The sequence below is a fragment of the Hypomesus nipponensis genome, chromosome 14 (assembly GCF_054491055.1).
Source record: "Hypomesus nipponensis isolate SF chromosome 14, ASM5449105v1, whole genome shotgun sequence".
Taxonomy (NCBI): Eukaryota; Metazoa; Chordata; class Actinopteri; order Osmeriformes; family Osmeridae; genus Hypomesus; species Hypomesus nipponensis.
In genome coordinates this window covers 4288417-4315971 of record NC_140374.1, presented here as the reverse complement: position 1 = coordinate 4315971, position 27555 = coordinate 4288417, and the positions used below count along the sequence as shown (strand labels likewise).

Below are 27555 nucleotides of genomic sequence, written 5' to 3'. Positions count from 1 at the left end.
AAACATGTTTCAGGGGGAACAGGCTGAGGCTGAGGCTACGGCCAGTACCACTGCTGGCTCCGCATCAACTTCACCTGTCCCCATAGGGCCCAAGGAGATCTTGCTGGAGTGTCCGGTCAAGGTCAAGATCCTTGATTTTCTCAGGAAGGATTGCTTTTTAACACTTCTCATTACTTCACAGCCTTTACAGTCATAGTAGGCAGTGTTATCGCATGGAAGACCTGGAACGTTTTATTATACACGACAACCTTCTATGTTATTTTTGTCAACATGCTGGTCAAGGATGCAGAGAACACCTACCATAGAGGGGCACATTTACAACAAAAGTATTACTTTCCTACAGTAAACATGAACCAAAGATACAATGGTTCCATGCTGGTTTGTTACCTCAAAACCTGTTGTAATTTAGTCAAAAAAAGGTTCCAAATCATCCCAAAGTAATTAAAAGTAGAATCTGCTCCACAGCTGAATTCTCAGGGACACAATGAATTGCAGTGTTGTAACCATTGTGTATGTATATGAACATGTAGAACATTAAAGTCGGCATTTAAAGTCAAATTCTCAAATCAATTCAAAGCACAAAACAAGTTTCCAGGTTTTAATTACATTTTATTGTAAACATTATAAAATAACATGTGTTACAGCAGCTTTGTATGTTTTAATTTACCATCCATTCACATTTATTCAAACAAAAGTAGAAAATGGCTTTTATGAGGGGAGTCTGATGACATCTGCTGCCCTCCTGAGGCTCCCAGTGGAACTGCACACATCTCCACACATCAAGCTTGGTTTGCTGTTTTGGTTATATTCAATTCAGTGGACTCGATAGGCAAACTGAGACTCACCTCACTAATTCAGAAGGGGTCTAGCAAATTAATTAAGCTTACCACATCCAATTTAAATCATTTCCACAGATTGGAACACAATTAACTGAACTCCAAGGTCTACATGACTAAAATCATAAAAGTTCAAACATGTCGTTGAGAGACTCAAAAATAAAGGATAAAACAGGACAATGGCAACTGCCTTGGATACTTTAGTTAAACAGCGTATCAACGTTCTAAGAATAGGAGAGAATGTGCTGGAGTTATTTGGATAAATATGTCGTAATTGTTTAGAGTCCATTTCTGGCATGAGAAAAACAAAGGTTAAGTTTAAATTAAAACACATTTGAAAGAAAATATACTGTTATGCAGACATCAACTGTGATTAATTTCTCTTCAACATATTGCTTATTGCAAAAGTTTGTTTGTTACCTATTTCATATCCAGCTAAACATGTCTTCAACAATTGGCATTTGAATGCCAAGTCTTCTTCTATTTAAACATGTACAGCTGTTGGATTTCCTTCACAATAATATGACATTAAGCATGGAGATGGTCAAACCAGACTTTTTGAAACTATTCAGACAAGTAGTTTAACTCCAGCTAAAGCCAGTCTATCCCACTTAGATGCACAAAGACTCGATACGGCAATAGATTGAGTGCACAAATCAAATCAGAACCTACCCAGTCAACAATCACCACTGAACCCTGAGCAAAGGCTGCTCTATTTTTGTCATCTTTGGAATGTGCTTTTTCCCTTATTCGTTTGCAAGTGTTAATAAAGAACCCTAATTCAAAATACGGAGCCAATGTGGAGCATGTGTTTTTAAGGCTGTCTGTAACCAAATATGTCTGTTGTTGATTGACGGTTCAAATCATTAGTCTAAGTAATTCACTGTATTATTCCTGTACTTGTTTGACTTGATCCAATAAATCTGGTTAAAGGTATCGTTCGACTTCTGTGTTTGTTCGAATTGCAAAAACCAAGACAAATCAGTTTTAGATTTCTGCCATTTGTGATTCAAGGTGCTCTCTTAGAGCAGATCCAAGCATAGTATGAGCGAGATTGTCCTCAATCTCTACCACGTGCATTGCAACATACTACAAATATGTATGCTAGATTTGTACAATTTTTTGTTAAGTAGAACAACGTGTACGCTTGCAGTCTTTTTTTCCCTATCTACATGTAGAGTTCTCAAATACATTAAAACGCAACTTGACCATTTACAAAAACTCTTCTTCTTTACCCAATATCTGTTTCCCTGCCTATAAATACAGCAGGTCATGTATTGAAAGACAATTAATTCATTAGCTAGGCAAGTTTCTGCTAGATACATTGACAGCACAGCTTTTGATGAAGAACCGAGCCATATGTGGGGATATCTCAGCTAGCCGACAAAAGGCATCTCCCACAATAGGTCCCCGCTTGTGTTTCTAAACTAAGAAGAAGAATGAGGTAAATCCCTGTTGTATAAGATAGTTAGCTACCACCCCCAAAACGAAAATCCCGCCTTCATGTTTATTTATTTTTTGGGTTCTGTGACAAGCGTTAACAGTGGAGAAAGTCAGCATTGGAATGACTGTTCAGGTAGGCACAAGAACACACTTGCACAAAACTATTCCACCAACTCACACATACAAAGGCACCCAGATCAGAGGGTGCATGTGCAGTGTTGATGTGGTGTTCTACTTCCACTTTCTTTCCCCCGTCCCTTCCCTGTCCCTTGTCCCTTCTCCCATCCCCTACCAACATGGTGACCAATATCCCCATCACCTCTAACTCAGGACTTCCTTTGTCGCACAGACTCAGAACTGCCGTTGAGTTTGCTTCGTCCTGAAGCGGTTGCCGTGCTACCGTTGCCATGGGGTCGCGGCTCCCGCTCCCCAGTGACTTCCTGTTTGCGACGGCGGGTCTCTTTGTAACGGAGCGTGATGTCCCTGAGGGAGGAGAAGACTTTCAAGGTGGGGAAATACAGGGTTCAAAGCCAAGAGACACACGCACAAACACTGTAGGATTTGGTAAGTGTGCCAAAAGACAAAAAGGAGAAAAAGTTAAGTACAATTACACAGTATCCAGCACCATGATGCATGCTTCTGCACCATGATGGAAACACTTTGTGGCAAATGAAGAGCGAGTGTATGAGTGTGTGTGTGTGTGTGTGCGCGAGTGTGGTGGCAATGGGGGTGGGGGGTAGGGGGGGTTGGTGCTTTGATTGATGCAGGTGAATAATTGGAGATCCATCATGAAAAGACCACCCAAAACAATGATGGGTGGTTCTGGAAGTAGAGTCCCCTTTTTGATGGACTGTAGGGGTGAGATGAGCTACATCTGTTCTCGTAATGCCGTAACTGCTGTTGAGGGGAAATAAGTCTCCCTCTGACAACGCAATACTGCAACCTGGAAAAAGAACACACTTAAAAGGTTCTCAGTCTGGAATAGCAGCTTCACACGATACGTTTGAGGTCGTTCCGCTTGAAGCGTAACATCGCTTCCCTGATGGAGGAAAGAAGTGGCAGAAAAAGGTTCAACACCCGTCCCAGAGGATCAATATAGCCTTGCTTGTGTTTTTTTACCTGTAAATGTGTGCTTTTACTCAACGTTCTCAATCGATTCTTGCTGCAAGGATGTCAAATGTACAATTTTGTATCATTGATGATGTGCTAGAGCTGTCCAGATGACATTCAAACACACCTAAATCCCAAAGCTATTGAGCCTCCACTGCAGAAAAATCACTTGACTTGCATCATTTCTATTGCTCAGGTCTATGTTGACTGGGACAATATGATTTTGCAGAATGGATACAAGAGTCCTATACATTTCTAATATGGAGTCCAATTTCCCAAATGCTTCCACCAATTAGCAGTTCCATGATTGCCCATCCTGATGGTTTTATCTGAACACTAAACGGCCAGACATATTGGTGTGACGCTACACAAAAATTATGGTATGACAATATAGAGAACATAACTGTACTCTGAACTCTGTGCTGAATCTGTTACATTTCCACCTAACAATGAATGGCTGTGAACTTTTCAAAAAACCTCTTCCTCGCAAACATAGGGTTCAACTCCATAGATCATAAAACAACTGGATTTGAATAATCCCCCAGAGTTAGGCTTGGAAATGGCATTAGAAACAAGAAAACGAGGCAGAAACTGGAAAAGGGCATGCATGAAACACGCCCCTGGTCAGTGCAACATGGATCCTTTTTTGTGACGGGGATTCATTTGTTTTGAGGCAAAACAAGGACATGAGTGATAGTTAGGGATGGGGATCGTTAATTTTCATTGATTTTGATACAATTTTCAAGACTGCTTAACGATTCAAGTCTTTATCAATACCACTATCGATAAATTGTATATATTTATAGAACAATAACTTAAATAAAACAGATGTAAGATAGAACAAGGGGAACGTGTTGCTCTCGGGAGGAGCCTGGCTAAAAGGAGCACATATTGGCACAATGGATCCTGGCTCTGGCTCTACATATGTCCCCTGCAGATGTACTGTCCACAACCTGGATGAGTAACTAGACTGTGATTGGTCGGTTGACGAAAAGTGACATTGACGATTATCGAATTTATGAAAAGTTGAACACGTTTCAACAAAAGGCACCTGATGTAGCTAAATGACTAGCTAAGCAAACCCAAACCTTGCTTAACTTATTCCTATTTTCTTCTGTCTCTGTTTTTATTTAACGGTCTGCTTCAGCAGCCCACAGAGCCAAGCTCCCGGTAGCTACGTTTTGAATGATCAGCAGCGGGGTGGGGGAGGGGGGAGGCTAGTCTTTACTCACACACTGCTCGTAAAAAGAAATTCTGGTTCGCAGACGTATCTAATTTTAGGGGCATATGCGGGTGAAACAGTTGCACTGTAGAGCCCTGAATCGGCTTATTATTGTCATCGATTAATATGTAGCCAAGCCTGTGACCGCTTAATTAGTACGTTCATCAAGCAACAAAATGAGAAATGAAGCGAAGTAGAGCGTCAGGCAAATACATTATTTGATTAGTTTAAAGGCGGTTGGCAGGCAATTCAATTGAATTTAGTGATTTTATTTGACAATCGATGCATGTTTGTGCACCAATGATTTGATTTAAATGACGTGACTTTTTTTTCGATAGGCCTACATAAGTTAACGTTACATTATATTACCCACTAGTCTCGATAGCAGTATCGATAAGCTCGGACCTCATTGATCTTCGGGTTTTGGGAAATTTGGAACCGGGTCCTCATAGAACCGTTTATCGATCCCCATCCCTAGTGATAGTCCAAGATGGCACTACAACGACAGAGCACTCACAATAGGAGGTTGGGGCAGGGCCCGTGCTCTTACACCTACCTCACTGGACCTGAACATTGCCGCTGAACACAAAGGAAGGGGTTTGCAGAACAGGGGTGAGGGAGGGGAGAAAGTACACAAGCTTTAACATGCAGGACTATACCTGGCCATGACTAGGAAGGGATGACAGCAGCTAAATAACAGCAGAATCAGCCATTAAATAAATAAACAACTAAATGGGATAGAGGAGGCATGGATGCACCTATTATGAATGCAGATATGAATGGATTCATTTGACAGTGCCAATACTTACCGTATATTGACCATTGTGAAAAACACATTTTATCAAATAGTTACGTAAAAAAAAAAAAAAATGCCTGGTGCAGATAACCAGATTCTGCAGAGGCAAGCGTTTCTGTTTCTGGACCACCTGCTTAAAGTATTTTGACTGTGTGTGTGTGTGTACAAGTCTTACCGGATGAAGAACCTCCACAGCGTCCAGGTGAGGATGAGGAGGATTCCCAGGAACCAGCACTGGGTGACGATGAAGGGGATGGGCATGGTGATGGTGTTTGGGTCGTATTTGACCACAATGAGGAACTCTGTAACGGTGATGGCTGCCACCAGCCAAGCCTGCTGGCCGAGCTTTTTGTGGAACTTCCTGAGGGCGGGAATACAATATTAGGAGGAATTGAATGGGCAGACAAATATGAAAACGCATTGACATGCACACAAGGGGCCCTATTTTAACGATCTGAAACGCAAGTATCAAAAGGCAAAGCGCAAGTAACTTTGTGGGCGGGACTCCGGCGAGGTTGCTATTTTGCCGGCGGGATAAATGGCTTTGCGCCTGGCACAAATATAAAATGGGTTGGTCCGAAGTAGCTACATTACTAATGGGTGTGGTTTGGGTGTAACGTGCAATAAACCAATCAGAGCGTCATCTCACATTCCCTTTAAGAGCAGCGCTTGTTCCATGGCGGATTGCTATTATAACGGCTGCTTTGCCAGGCGCACGCCAGGAGCGGTTCACAGCCAAGGAGACCGACGTTGTAGTCAGGGCCATAACGGATAGAAGTGACATGGTCTGGGAAAGGCAGAGCAGTTTTCTCATTGCACTAAATTGTCTGTTCATGCTGCTCATTCAAATTCTTATTTTATATATTATTTTTTAAATTGTTATATTTTTAAACTGTTTAGTTCTTAGAATTAGTTTAACTATTGTACTTTTTTACTTAATTTAAGACCTATATATGTTTATTGTTCTGTGTTTGTGTAACATAGGCTACATGGGGAATAAACCGAATTCTGATTCTGATGGAAATGGGAGAATAAAACCAACCCAAATTAGCTTCGGTTAAACAGGCGTAGGAGGAAATTGTTACAAATCAAGTTCACATACATAGAGATTTCTGATTAAAAATCTTTTTATAATCATTAAAGAAATGTAACATGCCATAAATCAAAACAATAAAACGTACTCTACGTTTTTCCTGGTCAGTGGCGGAATTGTTTTTCTGAAACTGCAAAATAGCACCAGGGAACGTTTGCGCCGGAAAGAGTCATTCCCTAATTTACCGACGTGCGTCTGTGGAGGGAAAAGTCGGCTTTACGTCGAGTGCAAACTAGGAATGACACTTGCGTCGTTGGACAAAGTCAATTGCGCTGGGAGCAAGATATGGCCCAGAGACTGTGGACAAGCCCACGATAACCAAACCCTACGTTCGACAGTTCCGCGCACACGCAGTGTGGTACTCACGGGTCATCCATGAAGTCGTAGATCTCCCTCATGGCCACGCCCCCCACGTTGACAAAGAACACGAGTCGCAGCAGCACCAGGTAGTGCTCCGGGGGCATCCACAGCACAAACTTCAGGTAGAACGTGTTGAGCTCTGCCAGCAGGAACTGAACACAGATGGAGAGGAGGCACAAGGATGTTGTAATCCGCAAGGCTGCCACTGGTTTGTAACAGAGCAGTGGCAAGTCATTAGGTACATGGAATGGAATGTCGGCGTGTATGTCAATCTGTATTTTTGAACTCGGGAGTCCCAAAAGGATTGTCGACAACACGGGAAACCTTATCATGCATTATGACAATGCCAGTCGTACACCCTTTCACCAATTCCACTGTGATTTTGCATGTCAACAGCTCTACAGCTACTTGTTACAGGGATGTCCATGTTCCGCCACACCAACAGCCTTCTAGAGCTGACAGTGACTGAAACTGCTGTGAACACTTCATTTGCTGTGACAGACAGCCAATGACATTACTAAGTAGTTATTAGGGGTGTTACAATATATCGTGGAACAACATATCGCGATACAAAATGTTTACTATATGTATCTTAGAGTTATGGCAATATTTTTACTATATGATGTCCGTTTGATCCTATTGGTTGAGCGCACAACTTACTCTGCACCTGCTTGCATTCATTGCATTCACAGGATTCGCTTGGACTGAGTTAACTAAATTGTATGTACAACACAGAAAAGGATTTAAAATGTTTAATGTTTTCGAAATAAATCAGTTAATTGAATTTCAGTTTCATTTGACATTTTCTTCTCGTTCTCGTTCTTTCTATCTCGTGATACGTATTGTATCCTACACCCAGTATCGTGATACATATTGTATCGTGAGCTGAGTGTACCATTACACCCCTAGCAGTTATATATACACATTTTCTACCATCATACCACTTGTTTACACTGAAATGGTCAAATTCAGGGTTTAACTCACCATAAAGATAATTCCCAGGACAGCCAGCCAGCGGCGGAGGTTGGAAGCTGGCTTCCACTCAAACTTCACCCAGCTGTAAGGCGTAAACTGGAAGGCTATACGTTTGATCTTCCCCCTAGTGAGCACCAAATTGTTTAGAAATTGTTACTCAGCATCCATCTTGAACATCGTAAACAGTAACGTATACATGCAACCTAATGTTCCATTTAAAACACGACGAAAGGCCATTTTGAATGAAGCCCTCGTATAAACATCTCATTCGGAGTAGATACAACCGTCTATCACAAGGAGGCGTAAGAGCATTATTTCCTTCCAGAAGACAATAAACTAATACTCTACTTTGTAAATTAATCTCCGGTTGTTCAAAACCTTCATAAATGATTTCCCAATCGAGATTATTTTCAGACATGTTGCAAACTTTGTATAGCCACTGCCTGATTCGTTAACTTAATCGCATCTTGTTAGGGGATTAAATAGAACATTGACCGTAGTACTCTATGTGGTCCATCGATGGGGTGAGTTCAGCGGCACACATACTTGTATGTTGGGATATTCCACAGTCCTTGCCACTGGTATGGTTTCATGGAGAGCCAACCAAGGGTCTTCATCCCACAGTAGATGCCCAGGCCATTGCACACTATCACGTCCATTATCCACTGAGGGAAGGAGGAGAGAGACAGGGTTGGAGAAGGATGGAACAAGAAGGAGAAAACAGGGGCAAGAAGAGACAGAGAGATGGAAAGCAATATGAATGATCAATTAGGGACGAGAGTAATAGTGTTCACTAGCCACTGCAACATAAACGTAGTATTTAAAAAAAATCAATAACCATAATATTAGACACTCCTATGAACATCCACTGCGAGAAAGAGACTTTAATCTGACATCACATTTATTTTCCTTAGCAATTTGAATCGTTTAGAAATCAACAAATCCATAATACCTCAGCAAATAAAATGTTCTTTACCAAGATAAGAGTTCAAATGGAATGTAAATACCAAAACCTAAATACTAGAATAATTCAAGAGCAACATCCTCAGCAAGATGCCATGGTGAGTGTTTGGTACTTACATGATCCCACCAGCACTCTGAGAAGTTGGGCAACTGGTGCTCCAAGCTGTATTCTAGGAACTCAAACATGACGCTGATGATCATGCACATCCACCAGTCCCGGATCATTAGCGTCTGAGGAGGGAGATGTAAGGATTCAGACCCATCATTCCTTTCCTCCTCTACCACAGGTAACAATTGCTCGTCTGATAGTATTATGCATACATAATATGGATGAAGTCATTATTTACAAATGGCTATGGTTCGGTACACTGGCAATACAGTGCAGCCTTAACTCAATGCAAACCTACCATGCCACAAACTAAACAAGATACCGGTGGAGATTTGCACAAATAAACTCACCTTTATATACCAGCCGAGGAAGTGAGCAGGTACGAAGCCGTCCAACTTGTCCTGTTCAAAGAAAGGTATTATTTTACCATGGTAAAAAAAGGTGAAGGGGACAGGGAGTAGTTCTATTATTTCATAGTAATTACACACAGCACTCACACTAGCAGTGACAAGTGACCGGACACTTCATTTCAATGGTCGCTGGGCTACACTGATCGACATGGCGAGACATGTCTCCTAGCGACAAGTCTCCTAGCAACAAAGTTCAACTTTATGCGAATGGGCAGTGACACGGTCAAGTGACGGCCAGAAGAGCAGATGTGTTCCTATTTTTTGGATGTGAAACGTTTTCTTAAACTTTGGATCCTATTAGCATTTTAGTTCCCATGGCCGACATGGAGGAGAAACACTGTTGTTGTGGTGCATGGATAGTCGCATGGACAGTCGCATGGACAGTCGCATGGACAGTCGCATGGACAGTCGCATGGATAGTGATTGCGAATGCTACACAGCAGTCCATGCTGAAACGGTACTGTTTGAAGCAAAATCACACTGTTCATGAGAATATAAAATCCCTCCCCAAAAAAATATTCAGCAGCAAGAATACAATCCCACAACTGCACAAATAAACCAAAGATAATACATTAGTATATCATTTTAGGGGGTGAAATGGTCAAATATCATACATCATTGTAGCCCACTTCCCCAAATCTACGTTAGCAAAGCCCACAAAGTGGTTGCAAGCTAGGGAGCGTACAACAGTCACTGTTGGGGTGAGCACAGGGGTCCATAATACATAAACAATGTTCAAATCCCAAAGTAAACAAAACCTTTACCCGAGAAACAGAGTTTTTTTTATTAACCTGCAGTTTTCAAGAGGATAAAAAGCAGGAGGACTGACAACTATAATGACTCACTCAGAACAAAGTCTTTTTATAGCTAAATAGGCTAATATCTGGAGCAGGGTTGTTGTTGAAGTTGGAGGCACTCAAGGCCACACGGCCCCCTCAGTTGAAACTCCTACACCAAACTCGGCCACAGGCTCCCATGGGGAAGCCTGCTATGGGTGAAGTATTTTGAGTCAGACCTACGAAGCCATTTTAGGCCCTGAGCACATCCCACAGATGCTGGGGAGACAGCAGTGACTGTATACGGACAGATTGGGGGAGACTGGAGGATTGAGAAAGGAGGACATTCTGCTAGTCTGACCTAGCACGATTATGGATGCCCGTTCTGATCATTTGCCTTTTATATTGAGACCAGACATACAGTGGGCTTCATCAAAAGTTAGCCGTTGTAACTTACTAATAAAATATGTTGATGGACCCAAATTAGGAAAGTATGGTACTAGACAAACATTTCTAAAAGCCATCACAATTACAAAAGTAGTTTAAGCAATGTAATTTTTTAGGACCATTTTCATGCTTTATTGGAAAGTACAGTTCAAGGTAGACAGTGAAGGCCAGGCAGAGAGAGGGCCTGGGACAGATTCGAACCGCAGCCAGGGTCTGACCCCCCTAATTAAGACTTGGACCCCCCCCAAAAGAGGTCAAAACAACAGGTTGGGGCGGTTTATACACGCCCTGGAGAAGAAGTTGACCCACCCATTTGTCATTGCATAATTCGCACTCTGACCTTCGCCCATGTGCTTGTGAGTCACCAGGGAACCCCACGATATTGTAGTTTAATCAATTACAATATTTAAGGTCTATGAATTAAATTGCCATCCGTCTAAATTGAATGCATTCAATGAATCTATTGAACTCATTAAATAGATTTAGTATTCACTGAAGTGTTAAAAAGACTGTGACAGCACCTACCCAGACATTGTGGAAGGGGTCGGTGGTGTTCCCAGGGTCATAGAGGAGACAGTTCCCACCATACGCCCTTTCTGGAAGGGCTACGCCAAGTTTAGGGTCGATGTACTTCATGAACTGACGACCATCGTGTAGAGTCTGACAGAAACACACACACATACAAATTATAGATCAGTTCTTGCCTATGCAAAGTATTTCTTGAATAGCAGTGTACAACTTTTTAATCCTGAACATTTATTCCTTAAACATATACATATAAGAAAAAAGTTCACTTAATAAGTCGGTTTCATTGTTGAGTAGTGTTCTAAAATAGACGTTCTAGAGATGTGTTTCTGTCACACCGGTGTAACGCTTTGCGTGATCGGGTTAAGGAGCGAATAATGTTTTTGTCTAGCTAACTGCTGTCGGAGATTTACTTTATTAATTTCTTAAGTTATAATATCCATTATCTTCACATAAATTTATTTATGAAATATTCTTTCCTCAAAGTGTGATCCCCACATTCTGTGATGCTATTCTAAAATGTAACACAGACCTGGAACAGAATGAAGATAAGGAAAAGCTCGTAGACGACGGTGACACAAAGCCAGAATCGCCAGTATGCTGAAAGAAAGACAGAAATATTAGGACAGGAGTGACAGAGACAGGGAGATAAAACCCAAGATTCACATTTTAGCTCGGGCTGCAACAATACATTTATAAAATCTGTAAAATGTGATCAAAAGAATAAGTAACAAATGTTCAACAAATTATCGATTAGTCGCAGCTCTGTAACAGTGCTACATCACTGTATTAATATATATTTTAAGACTTGAAAGATGGCGGACAAAACTGTTCAATCAAATCATGAATAGTATGGGAGTACTTTTCATTACTCAAATTTTAATGAACAGCGTGTCAGCACCATGACAACAGAAGAACACCAAAAACATATTTGAGCCAAGTATGAAAGGTACTCAACAGCAGGGCAAGACTACAACAGATGGGTGAGTTAATGAGTGATGGATGGTGAGAAAGAGAGTGAGAGTGAGTATGGAAGTAGATCATTACTACAGAAACAATCAGTGGTCTGTTGTTAAAGCTATTTATGTTATGTCTTTTTATTTATAATTGATTAATATGAAAACAGCTCAGATCCCATCAAAATACGTCAAATAATACCTGTTTATCGTGCACTGTAGTGTAAAAAAATAAATAATCTGCTATGTGTTAGTATTACCAATTTTGGAATAATTTAGTGTTTTGAATTAATCAAAGCAATGTTTACATAAAGTGATCAAAATTGTTGTACTTATGCTGTAAACTACAGAACCAGAGTTCTCAAATAAGCAGGAATGGGGTCAACAATCACACATGCTGTATATCTAATCCATGTCAGGACCCAAGGATGTGTGGTGGCATGGTTGAAGTTGTTTAGTTTTTTGTTTTTTTTTGTGTGTGTTTTATACTGTCCACTTTGGCATGACTCTAGCGAAGCACAGTTAATTGTATGATCTTCAGATGGGGAGGGTCTGGATCGAGTCGGACTGGCCGTTGGGAGAGTCGGAAGATCCCGAACGGACGGTCAAACGTCCGCTGCATAATGCTAAACATAATAATAATAATAAACGGTCGTGGGCCGGTCTGCGTTTCAAAGTCCCGGGCCGTTTTTCAGTCCCAGTCCAGACCTGGTCTGGATCCTTTACTAAACAGGATGAATACAACACACAACACATTTTGTGATATTGATAAACAGCCACTAGGGGGAGCTGCTGCACAAAATGTCTGCTCATCTGCTGGGCTCTTTAGCTTGATCAACTGGATCAACTACACAGATTCAAAGTGTTTTGATCCAGAAAGGTTTCCATTTGCACTAATGAGGTTGCTTATACTGTCATGCTAAGATAACTCCATCACACAAGGTTAAGGTTGGTTAACACCCACAGGACATAAGAGACCAGTAGTTCCAAAGTTATCTTGTGGGATTTTAATCAGACTTGATTAAATCGTTTAAACTCACATATTGCAATAAACATTACAAGGTGGCATAACACACACACACAAGAAAGTTACAATTGTTAAGGTATAGTTTTAATTAATTAAAAGTATAGTTTTAATTAATTAAAAGTATAGTTTTAATTAATTAAAAGTATAGTTTTAATTAATTAAAAGTATAGTTTTAATTAATTAAAAGTATAGTTTTAATTAATTAAAAGTATAGTTTTAATTAATTAAAAAATACAATTACTGGATTTAAATGAAAACAACTAAATATTTTATATGCTAATATTAAAAAGCTGCACAATTACATGCCAAGAAATGAGACATTTCTGTACTCATTATTAATATACTTAACAAAAATTATTCAGTATATATACACTTTTTTGTTTTGATTTGTTCAGTAAATGGTCATATTAGGACTAATAATAGTCATTATTAATTAAACCTGTGTTTCTTGAATGAGCACAGAGAAGAGACCCAGAATCAGATTGGCAGGTTTAAGGAGTCAGAAAGAATGTTTTTCTGTTAACACACTGTAATGCTCCAGTGGTCCTACACCCAAGGTTGCGCAATTATGTCAATGTTACAAATGCCCCTACGCTTCAGACACTCCTTCTGAAACTCCCGGAACTGGATTCGACTTCTGTTGCTAAATCTGTGGAGGTTACCTCAAATGTACCCAAGGTGACATGGGAAATGGAAAATGCCCGGTGTGATTGCTTTTTGTGTTAGCATTGCAAGTTCAATGTTACTGAGATATTATATAATATACACTTTGTATGGACAAAGGTACACTGGAACACACCTCTTAAATCACTGGTGTTTCCTTCAGTCCCATTGCCACAGGTGAATGAATTCAAGCACCTAGCCATGCAGTTTGCCTTTACAAACATTTGTGAAAGATTGGGTGTTTTTAAAGAGCTCGATGACTAAGAGCGGGGGTTTTGTGACAGAATGCCACCATTGCAACAAGTCAGTTTGAGACATTTTGTATATTCTAAGATCACCTGTAAGTGGTATTATTGCAAAGTGGAAATGTTTAAGAACCACAGCAACCACGTAAAGTTACAGCTTGGGGTCGCAGAGTGCTGAGGCCAAAGTTGCCAACGCTCTGCTAACTCAATAACTGCAGAGTTCCAAACCCCCTTTGGCATCAACGTCAGCACAAACACTGAGCCAAGCAGCTGCACACAAGCCTTACATCACTAAGCACAATGCCAAGCGTTGGATAGAGTTCACTGTGTCAATGAACACAGTGCATTACATGTGCATTTCAGAGGGCCCAAAACACCAGTCGTCAATGCCTCACCTTAGCTGGAACATTACCCACCATCATTGGACTGAGAGAAGCATGTCAGTTTCTCCACTAAATCAAGTTAAAAGGTCAAAGGAAAAGAAGATGCCTATTTAATTATAGACCTTTACTCAACTTCCTGGGGCTTGCCTCAATGAACGCTGGTGGATTAGTTAAATCTAGTCTAGTATTTTTAGGTCTTTAGTTCCCACATTGCCTGGAAAGATTTGGTAGACTATTAAATTAACATTGTATTTTGCTGGCATAGTTGTCTTACCTGGATGTGGTCTGGTAAATGGGCCATCTTTGGCTTGTGTCACACCAAAGCAGAGAAACACCAAGATACTAGCCACAATCCCTCTGGAAGAGCGCATGCAACAACAACAAAAAAAACTGGTTACATTTACAAGGACAAATAGAGGAAGCGGTATTGGTATTCAAGACAAACAAGTAAGACATGAAAGGCACGCAGGAATGTATTGTTAAATACAACTGACTTCATTTCATCCATAGCATTGTTATTTAAACAAAACTCTACAGGTCAAATCAATCATATTATAATTACTGATGAAACCGATGGGCAACTTTGAAGTAAAAACTGGTCAGGATACTATAGGAATGAAAGCAAGGGAGGTGGACTTTGTTATGGTAAAGTCTAAACACTCATTGACATAAGGCTCGTCGGTGCAGCCCTAACCTGCTGCCTGGACTCTGAGACCATAGAGCCTATGGAATTGATATAACTAGTGCATGTGATGCAGTCGTGATTATGATGTTGGTGAGACACCAAAGGGCTGGGCGGTGCGGCCTAGAATGTATATCACGGTATCATTTGAAGCACGGACAGTAACGGTATCACAATGCATTCATTTTTCTTAACATTTCTAGTCTAGTTTCTAGTAGTGGGAGTCAGGTGGCTGAACGGTGAGGGAGTCGGGCTAGTAATCAGAAGGTCGCCAGTTCGATTCCCGGCTGTGCCACATGACGTTGTGTCCTTGGGCAAGGCACTTCACCCTACTTGCCTCAGGGGGACTGTCCCTGTACTTACTGTAAGTCGCTCTGGATAAGAGCGTCTGCTAAATGACTAAATGTAAATGTAGTCCATTTGTTTCAATAGAATGCAATCCGCATCGCTGGGGCTAATCTACTGCACTCGGCTGTATTTTTTACTTTTAAGGCTCTGTAAACATCTAAAGTCGTGTCATATATTTATAGTTCCTGTGATGCTGTTGGTCTGTTAACTGTTACTGTTGTTAAATAGCAGTAACAATGTTGTTGTGTACATAAATGAACACAAAGGTGAAATGTTTAGTTATTTGAAGTCAAAACAGTCCTGATGCTAATATGCAGGCCAATCTTTTTATTGTTATTAGGAATTGTATCCCTTAATTTGATATCAAATTCGGGTATCGTGACATACTGTGTGTGAGTTTCTGTACGTGATTTGATGTTTCGTGTGGAGGTTTACGTAGGTCTAACTATGACCCAGAAAGGAAGAAGTTCTAGCTTTAGCCTTAAGCCTGGCAAGCTGGGCTGACTACAACAAATCCTGTTAATGACTGGAAGACAGCCTTGCCCACCCCCACACGTTGGTCACCACACTGGCTATTCCTGTTCTGCTCTATATTTGAGTGCACACGCAGACTTCCTGTCTTGGGGAATATGCCACCTACGTTCTCTGCTTACAAAGCATAACATTCACTTTTGTCTGCATGTCTTGGCCAATAATAAAGTGCTTTGCATAATACATTCTCGAAAAATGTGCATAGCTTTAAGACCTGCTGACAAGTTAGTGTTCCAATAGCTAGAATAGGAATAAGACAGTTAGTGACTGTGCAGTTCACAATTTCAGTTTGAAAACAAAATCAACTTGACCAAAGTTGAAAGCATTAGTAGAAATCGTTCTCTTTTCAATATCTGTATTTTTTAGGTTCGATTGTAAAGTACGGCTACTTATATTTTATTTTTTATTCCCCTTAGTATTAGCTAGACCCCCCTTGGTATTAGCTAGACTTTGCTCCTTTTGTATAGTTAGTCCACATATTTAAGTTTCAATATTCCTATATGTTTAATGTATGTACCTCCCTGCCAAAGTAGATTCCTTATTTGTGCAAACATTCATAGCGGATAAAATCCCTTCCTTTCTGAAAGGCATTTCCAATGCCACACTGGGTCCGTTTAGTATAACTTCAGGGTGTTCCCACACGGAATTCTTCTGATGTTTTAAACAACCCTTCATTGTGATCTTGATTTAATAAGGTTGACAACATGAATTAGTCAGAAATCTGATAAACATGCAAGTAACAAGGCATAATTCAGGTATTTTTCCTATACTCAACTTTAGGGTAAATTCTGGCTACTTTTATTATTTCTCTTTAACTTTCATTCAATGGAACAGTTTCTCATTCCCTGAATGACAAAAACCTGACTAAATGCTTTGCTATGTATGAAAGTCTACTTCTTACCTTCATAGAATATTTACCATGTAACATCTAACCAGCATTTAATGATACTGGTGCAGTGCCCATGCTACAGCATATAGTTAACATGTTGGTTTGTTGATTCTGTGACACACAGATCCACACACACAGATTAGTGTAATTATAGTATTAAAGTACAGTGCCCATGCCCGTGATGCAGCCAGTGATTAAGATGTCAGTTAAACTAATTTGTTGTTGGCTTAATTTGAGTTTTTGCTCATTTGATTCCTGGGAGGTGGAGTCCGGTGGCCTTTTTCTACTTTTCACTTAAAGCAATCTTTTGCAGGGTCTGCTTGTCATTAATTAGTTTTTTAAGAGATGAGTGTTGCTGATATGCGAACCGCACCTACCGCATTTCAACACCATTCAATGTCACGTGCGAATGTTTGGATGACCAGAACTGTACCCGCGTTAATATTGAGCAGCATTTTCAAAATGACAAGCTTAAAACTAAGAAAGATGCTGAATGGGTGAGCGGTTCACCTTGGGAGATCTGTGTCTACATCCCTTGGTGCAACATGGTCATATTTCTTGGCTTATTTATTTGTCACAAACGGGAAAATCTATTCAAACAACACAACTTTTAGCACCGCATGTCCTTGGATCATTCCATAAAAACTCTAACCCTACGAAAACATACACACAAAGACAGATAGAGATTCCTGGCATTGTAGTATGATTGTGACAGCATCCCTAATGACACAGCATGAACCTCCACACAGTAATTAAAGTCATATTAATGGTAATGACAGTGAGTCATAAGGGCTGGTGCACTCCAATACAGCACATGGCTAGTCTGCCCAAAACAAGAATGAAGCAGTGTTAAGACACTGTGACAGGAAGACAAAATGGCCGACCTTTTAGTGTTGTATGCTGTGTCCTGCGGGGTCTCCTCCAAAAGCGTAACATAGACCAGTGCGCAAGTGAGAATGAACAAGACGGTAACAGTGTGTGCTCTCCTGCAATGAGACAGAAATAGAGAACAGCAATCAAATGACCGGTCACACAGTAAGAGACAAATGTACCCTTGGTGACATCACCAAAGTTGGAATGTTGTGACACACAGTTGTTTTGACAGGACAATTGCCAATTTATATGGACAAACTTTTCTTGGTGGGGGAATATATGCACCATCGAGACAGAGACAAAGACTTAGGTATACACAGATGCAATTCCATATTATCACTTGTTTTATCGTAGAAATACTTATATTTTGCATTTGTTTCAAATGGAATCCGATGTTTTTCATTACAAATGATTACATCATCTTAGCAATTGAAAGTGAAAAGTTTAATCTTTGAAAGTTTTACAAGAATTTCTAAATGTGTTAATATGTTGTATGTCCCTTTTCAGCAGTAATGAGTGTGCCACTGAGCTGATATGGGTGGACTCCACAAGTTTGTGTAAAACCTAATGATCCCAGCATGATTTGACCATGTTCCAAAGAGCTTCTTGTGATGTCACAGAAAGCTTGGCTCTCAGTCTTCAATTCCCCCATTAAATGTCCAATGTGGTCTCCGACATTCAGGCCCCATTGTATGTTAGCGCTACATTTTAAGTAATAAGGCTTCTGGTCTACTTTCTAGACATGTAATACATGTACAATTGACCCACAGTTTTATAAAGTCAATAGATTTTGATGAATTGAGTCACTTTATATAAGACAACATCAGTGTCTCAATACCGCAGATAGACCACTGCTATTCCAGAACTCATTAACTACTCCAGATTTTGGCCATTCTGCCTTTGTCCAATGTTTATATTTATCCATAAAATCCATGTTTCCTAGATGTGCCACTCGGTAGCAGTTATGCATCACAATTGCCCATCATTAACCAATTAGAATGGTAAATGGGAAGGCATTGAAGAGAGGGTGTGAGAGAAACATGGAAAAGAATGTTCAGGATTAGAATCATGGGAGGGAAAGAGGAAAGATATATAAAATTAAAGGAAAAGTGAGGACAGACTGCAGGGCCAAACTCAGCATTCAGCTATGTGGTCTGGCTTAACTAGTCAAGAGAGGCAGCTCATGTAGAATAACACAAGAGACGGTGTTGTTGGCAGCCAAGAGCTGACAGAGGAGGCCCTGGTCCACTACCACTATGGGCCAACAGTGATTGTGACTGAGTCATTGTGAGGGCATGTGGCTGTGTTTTCATTCCTCCCTGTCTCACTTGTTTTTTAACCTGTTGGGCAGGAGGCAGGGGAGTGCCACTGGAACCACTCCTGCCTGACAACAAGAAGAACACTTGGGAGAGAACACCACCCTAAGAAACCCCAAAGAGAAGGAAAAAACACTCTGAACATTCTTCTTCAGCTCTACCTCCCTAATTCCCACAGCCGAGGCATCAACCTCTATAGAAATGACAGTATAAGCATTAAAATACCTCCCTAAGATTTTCATTTTCTAAGGCACTGAGAAACTTTTGATAACAAACATTCATTGAATGTTTATCGAATCAATATGCATGAGTCTAGTAGTCCAGACTTCCAATCCGATTTGGGTGTGTCAATAGGAGACATTGATTACTTTTGGAAACATTCATGAGATTAACTATTTGTCAACTGTAAATTCGAAAATTAAGTAAATATAGAAATACACATCCAGATGTATAACTGCATTCTTTACTATTCACTTTGACTATAGTAATGTCTTTCTGTAGGCTATTTCTTAGAATTCCTATTTTTGACTTACAGTAGCCTACACTGCTTGGTCCACACACACACTTTGGCAAGGTGTCAAGATCTTATTGAAAGAGCTCTTAAGTCACATCAGAAACAATGTCACCCATCGAGTATGGTCCTACGCCCCACCCTGATAAATGTAGTAGCGCATTTATGACTTAAAGTATTCTTTATATATTTAAATAGGTGCTAAGGATTGTCAATAGGAGTAGTGCAAAAGGGTGAGTAGAAGTATGTAATGTAAGGCAATATGATCCGATATGCATGTTGTTATTGGACTATTACTAGGTTCACTAGTAATAGTCCAAGTAGTACTCAACACTACTCTAAGCATTGCATGAGCAAAAATCCAAAACACAAACATCATGAAAGAAAACTCACCAGAAAAATGTATTGGTTCCATCGTCAAACACTTCACATTCTGTGGTCCGTCTGGAAAGGCTTTCCCGGGAGATTTGTTTGCCAGACTTTGATTTAGTCGGCGTGGACGGTCCAGGTGTGTGGCCTTGAGCACTGCCAGATACCGGCGTATCGGTTGACCCATTGTGGACCTGATCTTCCGCGGCAGAGTTGGATTTAACAGTAAGCAGGGCCATGCCGCTCCTCTTCAACTCGGGCTTGGTCATTCTGTTTACCGACTGGCTCGGTATTAAAATGCTCGACTATAATCTGACGTTATTCTTGTCTTCTTATACTGCGTGTAATCCACCCCTGTTACTGTTAGCATCCACGACAGATTCTGACAGAAAATACAAAACAGACTTTAGACCAACCAAATTTGCTAGTTATCAAGGTTGGTGTTTTAGTCACATGCCTCGTGCGGGTCTTGCCACCCACCTCAGTGAAATGGCTATGCACAAACAAATCAATCAAATCGCGCAACCTGCAAAATCCAGTAACATTAAAATCTTACTGTATCACTTACAGTTTCAAGTTACGACATTTACTGTCTATCACTGGCAACCTTTGTGTACAGATTAGGTGTTCATATTCACCAGTTCAGTTGACCTTGTAAAACAGTCGGTCTACCTTGTTTAACATGTGAAATCAACACCTACAATGTCAATATAATAGCCATCCACAATGATTTACAAATGTCTCAATTAGCTACGTAGTCAGCAAGTAGCTTTAGCAAAAGATTACGCATCTGTTTCCACAAATGAACGTTGCCAGCCATGTTAAAATAGCCCAAACTAAAATAAAACTTACCAATTGTGTTCAATCAGCCATCACATTCCAGCAAAGCGCATGATTAGCTCAACAAAATCTGACATTTAACTGTCATAATGTACTTTCGCTGTTCTACATTACTGGTAACATGCATTCAAGAAACCACAACACAGCAATGATCGCAGATGACTGACTAACAGCTCGCTGTCTCGTATTAGTATGTAGCTCACCAGCTAACTGCCCGGCTATCGCGGCATTATAGCTTGATGCAAACACATGCCTTCGCCTGTATATTAGCTAATCTGGCGGGAGTAGCACTTTTCACAAATGTAAAACAAAGTAGTTAGTTCTCCAAAAATGTTTCTGGGCGCGGCCACATTCACTACCCCTTTATTTTGCAGAGTTGAACAAATTAGTTCTCATCTGGAAACCAGGCAATTTACGAGACAACAGTGAATAATGCATCACAAAAATTATTTGGACAAGTGATAAACGTGTAACAACAAGTCGTCACTTCCGGTAAATCAGCGTAAAACACAAGGTTAAAAAGCGTCAGGTTTGAAAGCGTCAAACGTGATTTTAAAGCACCCCTTTTGCCCTGAATCCCACCCTCCCCATAAATATCATTCAACTAAGAATAACACATATTTAAATGAACGAGGGTAGGCGAGGAGTTTAGGAAACCTACTACCAACGAGATAAGCGGACATGCCATGCCCTCATCATACAATGCGACGGATATTGCTGTTGAGCAACTAAAAAAAAATCTTGACCCCTTCAAATTATATTACTATTTGAAACCTGCGATTCCCAAATAGCCTTTTTTCAAACTATATTATGCATTGAAATTGTACAGATTATTAATCGTAGGTGTAGCCAAAGCTTTGCTTAAGTCTTTTAAAAACCAGAACCCACACCCGCAATCAAAAGCAGGTGAAATGTTGACAATGTTTGTTGCAAAATCTGTAATTTCCGTGATTTTTTGTCGATACTAAATTGTTTTCAATGTTTATGTGTTGTTCCAGTCCCATTTAACCTCTATTTAAAATAGAGGTTATTACCATGGACGGGAATCAGTTTTTGATAGAAATTCACTTTTTGGCACAACACCAGGCAAATAGGAGAATATATTCTCCCATTTATATATCACGGAAATGACACATTTCGCAATATATTGGAAATAATAATATTGATAATATGACAGAATAAAGCTCAATCGCCAAGTAGTTTACATTTATTGAATAAAGTAAAGAAATGTACTTTGGTGGGAAGGTGAAAACACTAAACATATAATAATATTTAAAAGAAAAAAATGTTTGCAGTCCTTAAAAATAAAATGTAAAAAATGTACAACAAAATACTAACAATAAAATATGAAGTAAAAGAGTCCAGTAAGGCTGTGTGCAATAAGGGACAGATGAGGATTCATGAAATTTTTAGCGAAGCAGTTTTGTCTGCACAATTGTACACGTCTTCAAGTAGATCAACTAGTGCATTGCCTGTGGTGCCATAGGTCTATGCTGGTGCCTGTGATGCAGCTAACACAGTGGTGGCAATGCACCACTGTGCACCAACAAAAAAATGTGATCAAAAGGAGAAAAGGAGTATCATAATTGTGTAGTCCAAAAACCCATCAGTTTGTTTTATCATGATTCCTAACCAGGGGCGTAGTTTTTCATTTTGAAAATTGAAAATCTACCCACGCCCCCCTTACCAAACACATTCATATTTAACTACTCCGTTATTTAAAAGATGTCCCACCCACATTTGAAAACAAATCTATGCCCCTGTTCCTAGACAAAAAGTCCCAGTAATAATTTTATAAGGAATTTGAAAAATCCCCCAAACATTAACACACATCTGCAAATTATATATATATATATACTGTGCTCAACTTATGGGAAGCTAATTAGAGTACTTTAATCAATCAATAAACGTAACAATTTTTGGGTTAGTTGTAACATACAAGCAGATGCAAAATCCAGGTTAAAATGTGTCACCAAGTGTCCAACTCTTAGCCTAAAGCGTAAATTATTGCTTCAAATTAACGTTTGCCTAGAATATATTCCCAGGAAAATATATTTAAAAGGAAAATACTTAAAATGTTCAAAAACTAATTAGACCAACAAAAACACCTTTACCCTTCATGAGATGTTAAATGTGTGATAGTGAGTTGTAGACTCAAAGTTCACTCCCCATGTGTCATTTGCAAATTGTGCTACCATGTGCCATTTAGTTCTTTTTTGAGCAATCAACATTGGTTCTTGTCAAACAATGTTGCAAGACGCTGACATAATCACTTCATGGGACCAAGTATTGAGCATTCCGATGACAAAGTCTATTCCCTTAAATGGTTGGCATATGTTTTCAAATCATGTTTGAAGTTAATCTGTTATGTTACAATTCTGTTCATTATTTTCCTGTGTTAATGAATAGGCCTACATTAGAATTCCTGGTTACACTTTTCTCGACAGTTACCTGGCGGTCTGACCCAAATCATAATTTTTAAAGTAATAAACCATAACCATGTGAACAAAACTCTTACCATAAAAATAACAAAATAACCATAAATACTGTCCAAATGCTTTTGAAGTAAAATATAGGCCTCACTTGTATTCCCCCCCCCCCCCCCCCCCCCAGTTATTTTTTAATGATCCATTTAGGGTTAGACTATGTGTCCCTTGTTTGCCCTTTAGAAACCCAATGATTCCAGGAATGTGTGTGTGTCAGTGTGTATCTAAATTATCTCCAGAACTGGGCAGAAGTTGCCAGTCAGTCTTGATCAGGACCTGAGGATGTGCAGAGTCACATTTGACTTTTAGATGAGCAGTTCACATTCAAGAAAAAATAAATAGGCCTATAAATGTCTGTAACAATTATCTAAAACCAGTTGTATTTTGAATGTTCTATTATCTTCAATAATATTTTCTGACCAGTAGGTTGTGCTCTTGGTCAACAACAAACAAAATGGTCTCTTGAAACAACACAGGCACTGCACTAGTAATACTAAATGAGACAAGTTTCCCTCATACAACCCTGGGGCCTCACAATAGCCCAATATACTATATGTGGAGCCAGTTCAGCCAGTGCTGCTGTGCAGACACAACTCGCAAGTCCCATATTGTTCCAATTCTACTTACAGTTGGCTTTCAAATTATTCAATAAAAATGATTTTCAGGGGTAAAAATCTGCCATTGGATATGTATTTTATGAAATAACTGGAATACATGAGAATGTATGAAGATTCATGAGTCTCCTGTCTATGTAAGGTTAGATATTTCAAAAATTGCTTCACTCCACTGATTTACCGAGGGTCTTGTCTAAATATCTATTTCAAATCTATTTTATATTACATTTTTATTATAGATATTATCATGATAATCTTTATTCAACAGTATCTTTGGAGTAAACCTTAGAGCAATTGACCTTAAAGTGTATCAACAATGATGTCACCTACTGTTACCCCTGAAAATACATATTTCTAATCCCAATGTGATCAATTAAGTAGGCCTACTCTCTAATCACCATCGCGCCAAAATGCATTCTCTTGCATATCTCTTGCATTCTCTTGCATATGCGTAGTCTACTCTAAATCTGTGACTGCGACATAGAAAATCAGTTCATCTTCAGTAGATTACCACTGGGGGACGCTATCGCCCCGCAAATGAAAGTGCGCCACGCCTTAGCTTCCATCCAAAGCGTATCAACATTGTGATTATGAATCACATTTGCTCTGTTAGTAATATTTTACTAGCCATCTACAGAGGACTTGAATTTGTATAGGGTACACATTCAAGTATAAATGTGCCTCTATTTTTTTATGCATTTTTATTTACCTTAGCATTGATTATTGACTATGTGTTGACATTATGGTAGGCTGTATCCAAATGTGAAATAACATCGAATTCCACGCAGTGGCAAGATTGCACCTTACCACTGACTCAGTCAACACAGGCGTTTCCCTTCACCCATAGGTGCAATTACCCTGAAGGTGGCTCTTTAGACAATATTCAGCCTACTTTTACAGTTGTACATTAGTAGGGGTATATGATAAATAATGTAACAGCCTATACATTTTTGGTATCTATTTTTTTGGTAGCTGCAAATGATATGCATGTGTTCTCAATTCGTCCATATCGCCACTAAGGCAGCAATGTGAAATGTTGCATTACGTTAAATCACTTAAGTTAAAACAACAATGTATGCTCATTTATTTAAAAAGCTCACAGTGGGCATGTGGTTACTCGATTTCTCTAATGGCACGTGGCTGTGTGAGGGGAAGACGGCTATGGAAGTGTGTACCGCAGAGTGTGAAAACTACAGAGTAAGCAATCTTATTTTGGCAGCAACAGTAACTTTCGAAAGGCATTTCAATCAATTCCATAGCAAAACTCCAAGCACAAATCAAAAGCTACGCTCATGTTGGCGCGCGTCCAACATGGATTTGGAGCCAATGGACAAGGTTGGAGGCGGGCTTTCAGTAGAGGGTTGGGCGTTCTTACAAACCAATGGGTGTGTGGGGAGATTTGCCCACACTGACCGACGATTAGCTAGGGAGTTTATATACGATGTGGTTCACTATCTGGGTACATTTAAACTGGATTGTCTGTCTGAGGGAGAAGCACGACCACACATCGGCAACTATTAGGCTATTCTGGATATCCTAAATCAAGGAATCAGTAGTTTCCTAGAACACTTCTACGTCAATTTTCCGATTCTTGTTGGATTTTTGTGAATCATTATGTTTAATATTCAGTTATCAAGCAGTGTCCAGGAGAGAATCGTAGCACGTAGAACCTTTCCTCTCCATGCACGCACCAGTGTTTGTCGTAGTCTTTTTGGTCCGGTAGATCACGAAGAACTGAACAGGGAGATTAAATCCAAGCTACGTGAGATTTCTGAGAGAGACCAACGCAAATGGAACTTTAATTTCGGGGCTGATGCGCCTCTGGCTGGACCATACGAATGGGAGGAATGTCCTGTGGATACGACTCCAGAATTTTACCAGGAGTCAGTACAAGTCGGGAAAAACAGAATGGTTGCGGCACCTATCAAGGTAAAGCCGTGCCCAGACGTGGTCCTCCAAGAGTCCCCCTCTCAGGATGTAATGCCCCCTTGCGAGGACCGTTTGGCCATTCCTGAAAGTAGCAGTCCTAGCACGACTGAAGTCAACCAAGAGAACTGTGCGGTCAAGCTGAACGCTGGAAAAGCCATACGAAAATCAGTCGCCCGCGGTCGAGGCAAAAGGGCCTCATCTGAAACAAACACCACACTTATTACAGGTAAACATAGGCCAATGTAGGCTACTAGCATATTGCTTCATTCAAAAAATTGGGATTTCAATTTTTTTATTTGTACGTATTTGGCACAGACATGAAATGTTTGGGGTTTTCTAATGTAACCTTCCATTTCTCTTCCACAGAATTCTTCGTAAAAAGGAGAAGTACCGAAACGAAAATGAATGATTGTACTTATCCACGGTCTTCGTCTTCAATCGGAGTTGAACAAACTCCTCGCAAAAGAATCCGTTGAAGGTATGTAGGCAACAGTTACTAGGCGATATTATTACAATAATGTATTTATTTAAACATCGCAGGTAGCTTTATTTAATAGATGTGTGCTATAGCCCACGTTAGATCTGGGGAGCTTGTTGTGTTATTTTATTGTTGTTATAAGGCTTAGAGTGCGATATAGGTGAGATCATGCAAAACCCTGTCAACCATCTTCACATGCACTGATCTGGAAGTTGATAGTAGCCCAAGACTACAAGCGTTTGTAGTAGCCTAGTGCAATTTATAGTTGGGGGAGGGGAATGTGCGTCACTTGTGGCGGGAAATTCTGTGGCGAACAGTGACGCGCTTGCTGAAATTACAACTGTATGTCTATTCCCTTTTGAAAACTGGCTCATTGCAACACGAACTCACATGTCCGCCTTTTGTGTCGTCAGGTGTTTGCACTATATTGTGACGATCGTTTCCCATACCGTCGAAGACGGTGATTAAGGGACGGAGAAACCGACTGCTGGACCGTCCACTATGCATGGTGCATCTTCGGGTCGATAACCTCCTACCCGACCCAGCGAAGCCCGAGGGCTCTCAGGATTGAACTGTCGGGGACTCCGAAGAAAGAATTGGGAGAATCTGAAGGACTTCTTTTCAGACAAAATGTAGCATACATGGTTGCTTTGCATACAGCCACTAAACAGTGTTAAATGTTTTAACAACTGTGCAATCCTAGATAGCCTAACTTTAAATTGTCAACACTGGTCAAAAGTGTAAAGCTTTATAAAGACAATATAAATGTTTATACTTTTTTTAAATATATATTTGGGTTGTTTAATGTATATTTTAAGACTATTTTAACTTATAATTTATTTATGTTTTCTTATTTGCTTACCTTGTTGATTTAGCATATTGTTTTATTGCCTGTTTTATTGTGATGCTTTGCAATCAGTTGGCTAATGCCTAGCTTTTTGTTGTAGCCTGCATCCAAGAATATAATTATTTGTGTTTCTGAGCCGTTTTCTATATTTCCCTAAATTTCTGTCTTGGAAAAGATGAAAATAAAGTATTTTCAGATTCTATTCAGTCATGGCCTGCTATACATTTTTTAACTTCCTCTTCCAATCCCTACATGTATAAATCTAACATAAAAATCACATGAGGTTGTAGAATGCTCTTTAGCATTTGTTGCCTCGATCATATTTGGTTACAAGACAAGGGTGCTGTGCTCTCATCCCTGCATCTCACCTATACACGTTATAGGCTATAGTCGGTTTTACTGTGAAAGATGCTTTCTTACTGTGCCAGCTCGGGAGGGCCTACATAGGCCTATAAAACATGGTTTAATTGGAATTAACGTCGCAATAACATGCTAGGACTACC

At 40.0% G+C, this 27555-nt stretch overlaps 2 protein-coding genes across 3 annotated transcripts; one reads left to right on the top strand and one right to left on the bottom strand.

Moving 5' to 3' along the window:
* Positions 1-588: 588 nt before the first annotated feature.
* Positions 589-21256, bottom strand: ptdss2 (phosphatidylserine synthase 2). 2 transcript variants are annotated; one of them, XM_084672721.1, is made up of 13 exons: positions 20902-21256; positions 19883-20240; positions 17674-17775; positions 14614-14696; positions 11598-11665; positions 11066-11200; positions 9258-9308; positions 8916-9029; positions 8382-8500; positions 7845-7959; positions 6867-7012; positions 5583-5768; positions 589-2762 (listed from the first exon to the last, which is right to left on the bottom strand). In XM_084672721.1, exons 2-13 carry the CDS (start codon positions 20125-20127, stop codon positions 2606-2608), a joined length of 1521 nt encoding a protein of 506 aa, XP_084528847.1. In that variant the 5' UTR covers positions 20128-20240; positions 20902-21256; the 3' UTR covers positions 589-2605. The 2 variants fall into 2 exon arrangements, with proteins under 2 accessions (XP_084528847.1, XP_084528846.1); XM_084672720.1 differs by having other exon boundaries at positions 20711-21255.
* A 3980-nt stretch (positions 21257-25236) lies between these two features.
* Positions 25237-27258, top strand: LOC146258295 (uncharacterized). The gene is made up of 3 exons (XM_084671202.1): positions 25237-25953; positions 26094-26205; positions 26619-27258. The coding sequence occupies exons 1-2, from the start codon at positions 25413-25415 to the stop codon at positions 26201-26203; spliced, it is 651 nt and encodes a 216-aa protein (XP_084527328.1). The 5' UTR covers positions 25237-25412; the 3' UTR covers positions 26204-26205; positions 26619-27258.
* The last annotated feature ends 297 nt before the right edge of the window (positions 27259-27555 follow it).